The sequence below is a fragment of the Hipposideros armiger genome, unplaced genomic scaffold, assembly GCF_001890085.2.
Source record: "Hipposideros armiger isolate ML-2016 unplaced genomic scaffold, ASM189008v1 scaffold_122, whole genome shotgun sequence".
Lineage (NCBI taxonomy): Eukaryota > Metazoa > Chordata > Mammalia > Chiroptera > Hipposideridae > Hipposideros > Hipposideros armiger.
In genome coordinates this window covers 1,917,565-1,925,041 of record NW_017731472.1, presented here as the reverse complement: position 1 = coordinate 1,925,041, position 7,477 = coordinate 1,917,565, and the positions used below count along the sequence as shown (strand labels likewise).

Below are 7,477 nucleotides of genomic sequence, written 5' to 3'. Positions count from 1 at the left end.
TGCCCCATCTAGACGGTGACTCGTGGGGTAACGGGGGCAGCAGCGCCGGGCGGCGGGCGGCAGCACCGCAGCTCTCCAGCCGGCCGGGGCGAGGCCTCACGTGCCCGTGCATTGGACTCCCGGTACACTCACACTTTGACACTAAAGGCGTCAGGTGGGGAGGTCAGGAAGGACTGTGCGGGGGAAGGGACTTGCGCGTGCAGAAGCCCCCCGCCGGGCTGCCACCAAAGCACAGCCAGGCCACCGGGAGAGTGAAGGCGGGGTGGGGCCAGGCGTCGGCCCTCGGGTTTCTATTTCAAACCCCAAAGTTCGGAGCGTTCTAAGAATGGGTGGCTGTCCCGGCAACTGAGGGGCGCTTCTGCCAAGCTGCCCCTCGCAGCGAGCGCCCCACGCGGCTAGCACACCGGCTGCGCCGCCCTCCGCCGCCTGCTCAGGCCCGCCGGCTCGCGCGGCCGGTGGGCGGGGCGTCGCCAGTGACGTCGCATCCCGTTTCGAGTCTCCGCCCCCTTCCCAGCCCGTATATAAGACTTCGCCCGGCGTTCGCACTCGCACAAGTGGACGAAGGATCGGGCGTGAGTGTTTGGAAGCGGCTGGGGCTCGAAGGCTAGGGCCAGCTCGGACGTGAGTCCGCGCCTCGGAAGCGGCTGCAGGCGGCCAGGCGACGATGGAGCTCTTACGGACTATCACCTACCAGCCGGCCGCTAGCACCAAGATGTGCGAGCAGGCACTAGGCAAGGCTTGCGGCGCGGACTCGAAGAAGAAGCGGCCGCAGCCGACCCCCGAGGAGCCGCAGCCCCCGCAGCCCCAGGCGCAGGTGCAGCCGGCGGCCCCGCACCACCATCACCACCACTCGCACTCGGGGGCCGAGATCTCGCGGATTATCGTCGACCCCACGACGGGGAAGCGCTACTGCCGGGGCAAAGTGCTGGGAAAGGTGAAGAGCGACGGGCGCCCGGCCGCCAGGCGGGAGGGAGGTCTGCCCGGGCGTTCCCCGAGCCGGGCTGAACCCGGAGTCTACGCGCCCGCCGCTTCTCGGTGTCTGGGGGGGACCGACCCCGGCACGGCGTGGGCTGCTCACCTGCCCTCCTACGGCTTTTGTGCGCTGTGACAGCGCCGGATTGGCTTTACATCCTTACTCCCCGGCGGCTCTGTTTGCCTCCCGCAGCTCAAAGAAATTGATCTTGAAGCCAGAAACGAGGGCTTTCTACACCAGACCCTTCTCCCTCCACCTGTTCCCTAGAGAATTTTCTTGACAAGTCCCTTCAGACATTACTTCCCACCTCCCGATCCCCGAACCCCTCCCTAAAGCTCCTCTTTGTAAAGGGAGAAGGAAACTGTTTTAGTATTTTCAGGAATTTTTTTCCTTTCATGAAGGAGCTCTTAAAAAGTAAACCGCATCCCTCTGTCCACCCCACCCCCCTATTTTTGCCTTTTTTCCGTATATTTATGTATTAAAAAAAATATCTGCCGTTTATTTTTCTGCCATATTCAACCCCTTCTCGGCTTTGTTTCCTTTCAGGGTGGCTTTGCAAAATGTTATGAGATGACAGATTTGACAAACAACAAAGTCTATGCTGCAAAAATTATTCCTCACAGCAGAGTAGCTAAACCTCATCAAAGAGAAAAGGTGTGTATGACTGTTGAGTAAAGTATTTTCTTTGTGCAGGGTGGCCCTTCCCTGTTAGGAAAAATGTCTTCTGCATGTGTAAGCAACTGGCTTTTCAGGGGTGAAGGGAGGCTAATAAGCCTTATCTTTATCTTGCCTTTTCTTTTAGATCGACAAAGAAATAGAGCTTCACAGAATTCTCCATCATAAGCATGTAGTGCAGTTTTACCACTACTTTGAGGACAAAGAAAACATTTACATTCTCTTGGAATACTGCAGTAGAAGGGTAAGTGTTAATTCCTATTTGAGTACATTTACTTCCCCCAAACTGAGATGGTATTCAAATTGCATTTAACCTGGGATTTTAGTTGTGGAGGTAATTATTATACTGCAACATTAACTTTCATCACTCACCCTGCAAAAGGAAACTACTGATTTTGAGAACTTTGACTGATTCTCTTTTTTCCTTCTCTTCCTAGTCCATGGCTCATATCTTGAAAGCAAGAAAGGTGTTGACAGAACCGGAAGTCCGATACTACCTCAGGCAGATCGTGTCTGGACTGAAGTACCTTCATGAACAAGAAATCTTGCACAGAGATCTCAAACTAGGTAAGCCCTTACTCCAAACGCTGACTTTTGGGTTAGAGGTGTTCTTTTCTTCTGTCTCTTCGTGGGTTTGTGTGTGTGTGTGTGTGTGTGTGTGTGTGTGTGTGTGTGCGTGTGCGCGCGCGCGCGTATGTTCTTAATTGGGATCTAGCCTGCAATCTTTCTTGCTTTTGAATGGGTGACTTGAATATTAAACCACTGGCTGCCTGCCTCCAAAACTGATGTGCATGTACTTGGTTAGAACATCTTTTCAAAGGGATTCAGTTTTGTTTTGTTTATCACCTAGGGAACTTTTTTATTAATGAAGCCATGGAACTAAAAGTCGGGGACTTCGGTTTGGCAGCCAGGCTGGAACCCTTGGAACACAGAAGGAGGTAAGAGTCAGAACAGTACATCCTACTAGGGTTTTGTGCAGATCAAATGTGCCCTTATTATTTGCCAGTTAATGTTTCAGAGAAGGTAAATTGATGCTGAAATTCATAAGCCACAATGTTAACTAAAGAAAACACTTACTAAGTGCCCCTATTGACCAGGCCAGAGTACCTTATGCCTGCCTATAAGTTGATTATGAAAGAAATCTGTCTAATGTTTGCCTGATATGTATAAAAAGGTCATGCTGTACATGGTCTCAGTTGATTAAAAACACTGTCATATTGGCTGAAAAAATTGTGCATGCACTAAAATAAAATCACTTGGTCAAATGTCAATTGTTCAAATGCCAAAAAAAAAAAAAGTCAAATGTTTCCAAATAAAAATTCAACATAGTACTTTCAAGGTTTTATACAGAGAACTAAGTTTAAACACTAGAATAGTTCCTAATGAGATCTTCATATTTTGTCTTTCTAGGACAATATGTGGTACCCCAAATTATCTCTCCCCTGAAGTCCTCAACAAGCAAGGACATGGCTGTGAATCAGACATTTGGGCTTTAGGCTGTGTAATGTAAGTAAATACTCCAAAATTATCAAAAAGCAAATTTGGTTTTAGATTTTAGCACCTGAAAAGAGTTGCTTTATGACCATTACTAAAGAAGTGTTTCCTTTCACACAGGTATACAATGTTACTAGGAAGACCCCCATTTGAAACTACAAATCTGAAAGAAACTTATAGGTGCATAAGAGAAGCAAGGTATACAATGCCGTCCTCATTGCTGGCTCCTGCTAAGCACTTAATAGCTAGCATGTTGTCCAAAAACCCAGAGGATCGTCCCAGTTTGGATGACATCATTCGACATGAATTTTTTTTGCAGGTTGGTGTGTTTCTTGAGTCCTTTTATTATACCTATTGATCCCAATTGCCCAGCAGCTTACTAAAAATCTTTTCTGATACTCCACAGGGCTTCACTCCAGACAAACTTTCTTCTAGCTGTTGTCATACAGTTCCAGATTTCCACTTGTCAAGCCCAGCGAAGAATTTCTTTAAGAAAGCAGCTGCTGCTCTTTTTGGTGGCAAAAAAGACAAAGCAAGATATATTGACACACACAGTAAGTTATAAAATGTCTCTGGCTCTTCTGTATCCAATATTTAAATTTGAGAAGTTAGTTAAAAGAGACTTACATTAGCATAATTTAGACAAGTATGTTCATATACTGTTGAACTTTTATAGCATAATAAATCCATGTGCGAATTGTGGCTAATAGCTTTTTGTGTCATATACATTAAAGTATCCTTCTTGCATAACTCCAACTGATGGCAATGATAAAAATGCTGTTTTTGCCTTGGATACTCATAGCTGGTTATTAATTCAAAAGAAGGAAATATTGCTAGCTCTGTTCTGCATCGTTAAGATATAATAACACTCATAATTCTTTTCCTTGATTCACAGATAGAATTTCTAAAGAAGATGAAGAAATTTACAAGCTTAGGCATGATTTGAAAAAGACATCAATAACTCAGCAACCCAACAAACATAGGACGGATGAGGTATGCCGAAAGAGCAAAATAGATATAAATGCTGTATATCATTTTCATTCTTTGTTATCTATCACTTGGACTATGACTATCATGGTGCAATCGTGTTGTATTAATTTTCTTCCAATCCTTTAAAAGGGAAGATTTTTGTCTTAGTTTAGCAATGCATGCAATTGAGTTACTGCAATATCTTTTTCCTGGCTTGTGTCCATTGCTTCTTGATCAGCTTTCTCAGCAATTGCCACAATCTCATCTTAACCTAGAATTCTCAACCTTCAATGAATTTTAGATGCTTCACTCATTGCTTGACTTCTCTTTCCTAGGAGCTCCAGCCACCTAGCACTACAGTTGCCAGATCTGGAACACCCGCAGTAGAGAACAAGCAGCAGATTGGCGATGCCATTCGGATGATAGTCAGAGGGACTCTTGGCAGCTGCAGCAGTAGCAGTGAGTGTAAGTGGTTGTCAACAACATTTTCAGTAATGAAACTATAAATGCCAGTGCCCAATACTAAGGAACTAAAGTACTTCTATATTGAAGTAACTAATATAACATAGAGGAAACAGAAGTAGAGGAATTGAAAAGGACAAGGAACAATTTTGAGTTCTACGTATGTCCTTAGAATTAGTGAAGGGAAACTTAGCATCTACCAAAGCCTAAGGTGGTTTTTTGTTGTTTTTAATTATTCTTCAACTTTCTCTGACTTTTTCAGGCCTTGAAGACAGTACCATGGGCAGTGTTGCAGACACAGTGGCAAGAGTCCTTCGAGGATGTCTAGAAAACATGCCAGAAGCCGACTGCATTCCCAAAGAACAGCTGAGCTCTTCCTTTCAGTGGGTCACCAAATGGGTCGATTACTCCAACAAGTACGGCTTTGGGTACCAGCTCTCAGACCACACTGTAGGTGTCCTTTTCAACAATGGTGCTCATATGAGCCTCCTCCCAGACAAGAAGTAAGTGTGTCTAATTAATGAAGTCCTGTCAGTTCTTTAGTCGTTCCCTGAAGAAATCTGAAAACAGTGACTAATTCCTTCCATTTTTTTTTTTCTCTTCTCTCCCTACTGTTCCTGTTTTTTAGAACAGTTCACTATTACGCAGAGCTTGGACAATGCTCTGTTTTCCCAGCAACAGATGCCCCCGAACAATTCATTAGTCAAGTGACGGTGCTGAAATACTTCTCTCATTACATGGAGGAGAACCTGATGGATGTAAGTGGTGTGGCTCTTGAGCAGTGATATTTGAAGGGTGGTCCACAGACCAGTAGCATCTGTGTAGCCTCAAAGCTTGTTAGAAGTGCAGATTCTCATGTCCTCCCCTCCATGTACTGAACCAGAATCTCTGGGTAGTGGGGCCAGGAACCTCTGGGCCATTCTGACGCTTGCCTAAGTTGGAGAGGCATTCGCTTTTAGAAGAATTGAGCGCACATTGCAAAATTTTTCTAGTCACTAACTCTCCCAATCTCTTCCAGGGTGGAGATCTGCCTAGTGTTACTGATATTCGAAGACCTCGGCTCTACCTCCTTCAGTGGCTAAAATCTGATAAGGCCTTAATGATGCTCTTCAATGATGGCACCTTTCAGGTAAATAAACCCTTCAATAAATTGCATGTGTAGGTCCTAAAAATTCATTTCACCTAGCCAATTTAGCCGTTGACTAAATTTTTGTAATTCGTCATATTTAGAGAGATCTAATATCTGCGTCTACTTTTTAAAGGTGAATTTCTACCACGACCATACAAAAATAATCATCTGTAGCCAAAATGAAGAATACCTTCTTACGTACATCAATGAGGACAGGATATCTACAACGTTTAGACTGACAACTCTGCTGATGTCTGGCTGTTCGTTAGAATTAAAAACTCGAATGGAATATGCCCTGAACATGCTCTTACAGAGATGTAACTAAAAGACTTTCTGAATGGACCCTATGGGACTCCTCTTTTCCACTGTGAGATCTACAGGGAAGCCGGTAGAGCGATCTACAGCATGTTGAAGAAGATGGACAGGTGGTGGTACGAAAACAACTCCTCTGTGACCTGTGGGACTGGGTGGAGCCAGACCAGGCCGAGGTGTGCAGTTCTTGACTTTGGACGATCTGAGAGTGAACCTGAATGCAGTTTTCCTTGACGTACCTGTTTTAAAAGGTTTTTCAGACAATTTCACAGAAAGGTGCATTGACTCTTCTCTCTCTCTGTTGAGAGCATTTTAGACAGAGGACTCGGAACTGTGAATATACTCCCTGAAGAGGAGGGAGAAGGGAGGAAGCTCCCGAGTTGTTTAAAGCCTGTAATCGAAGCAGCTTTTGGCTGCTTAACTGTGAACTATGGCCATATATAATTTTTTTTGGTTAATTTTTGAAGACACTTGTGGCTGGAAAAGTGCATTCCTTGTTAATAAACTTTTTATTTATTGCAGCCCAAAGAGCAGTATTTATTATCAAAATGTTTTTTTGTTTGTTTTGTTTTTTATGTTGACCATTTTAAACTGTTGGCAATAAATAAAGAGTCTGGAAAAGCAAAAGCAGTGGTCTGTGTTTGGTATAGTGCATCGCCGCACCCCACCTTTCTTTGGTCATGGATTCTCAGCACTCTGGCATTACACTGAGTACAGAAGCATGCTATACAGTTACAGCTTTAATTTTTCCAATAATAGTTTCTAGGAAGTCAATATTTAATACTGGAAATAAAACCATAAACTCCCTGGGTAGATCTAGCTTGAAAAGAGAACAGCATAACATAAATAACATTGTTAATCACAAAATATGGGTCTCCTAGTAAACCTAAAACCAATTTCTCTCTGGAGTATTTCCTCAAAACTTGTTTAGCTTGCAGCTGAAAGCTAGTGTAATCCTGTGTAAACAGACCTCTGCTATTAAGTGTCAGGTACAGGAAGTTTATGTTAATGTGGGCAAAACTCTGCTTTATAATACTCGTACCACCTAAATGTATTACTCAGCTTAAACGTGCCGAAACACTTCCAGTGCCACTGGCAGTGCTTGCAAATCATTCCAGCTGTGGGAAGTGCTTTGTAAATAACTCATCTTATTTTCCTTTTGGTACACGGCAGGTGAGGCATGGTATGGGAACCAAGCTATGGTTTTAAACTATCAAATTATCCAACAGGCAAACCTCAGGTTTTCCTCTTCCAGCAGGACCTACTCTTTGATGAGTGTCAAAAGTTGCTCATCCTGTTACTCTGAACTTATAGTGACCTGTATAAGATGCAAATACTTGTTTGTTCAATTGTAATCCTACTATAAGGAAAATACTTTCCTGAGAAAAGCAGCACTCACGTGTATTGGGCTCTATTTACACTGGGGTGCTCTACAGTGTATTGCAGAGATGGTGATTGTACTT

General features: G+C 44.1%; 1 protein-coding gene across 1 annotated transcript; it reads left to right on the top strand.

Moving 5' to 3' along the window:
- Positions 1–437: 437 nt before the first annotated feature.
- On the top strand, positions 438–6,641 carry PLK2 (polo like kinase 2). Its single transcript, XM_019648200.1, has 14 exons — positions 438–934; positions 1,520–1,627; positions 1,776–1,892; positions 2,086–2,215; positions 2,499–2,586; positions 3,059–3,154; positions 3,263–3,461; positions 3,549–3,696; positions 4,038–4,135; positions 4,447–4,576; positions 4,836–5,076; positions 5,202–5,331; positions 5,592–5,702; positions 5,836–6,641. The coding sequence occupies exons 1-14, from the start codon at positions 665–667 to the stop codon at positions 6,025–6,027; spliced, it is 2,058 nt and encodes a 685-aa protein (XP_019503745.1). The 5' UTR covers positions 438–664; the 3' UTR covers positions 6,028–6,641.
- The last annotated feature ends 836 nt before the right edge of the window (positions 6,642–7,477 follow it).

Excerpts from the sequence above, each read along its gene's own strand:
- PLK2 (XM_019648200.1), top strand. The coding sequence starts at position 665 with ATGGAGCTCTTACGGACTATCACCTACCAGCCGGCCGCTAGCACCAAG. Across the intron at positions 1,893-2,085 it reads TGGAATACTGCAGTAGAAGG|TCCATGGCTCATATCTTGAA; the intron begins GTAAGTGTTAAT and ends TTCTCTTCCTAG. Across the intron at positions 5,703-5,835 it reads TCAATGATGGCACCTTTCAG|GTGAATTTCTACCACGACCA; the intron begins GTAAATAAACCC and ends TACTTTTTAAAG.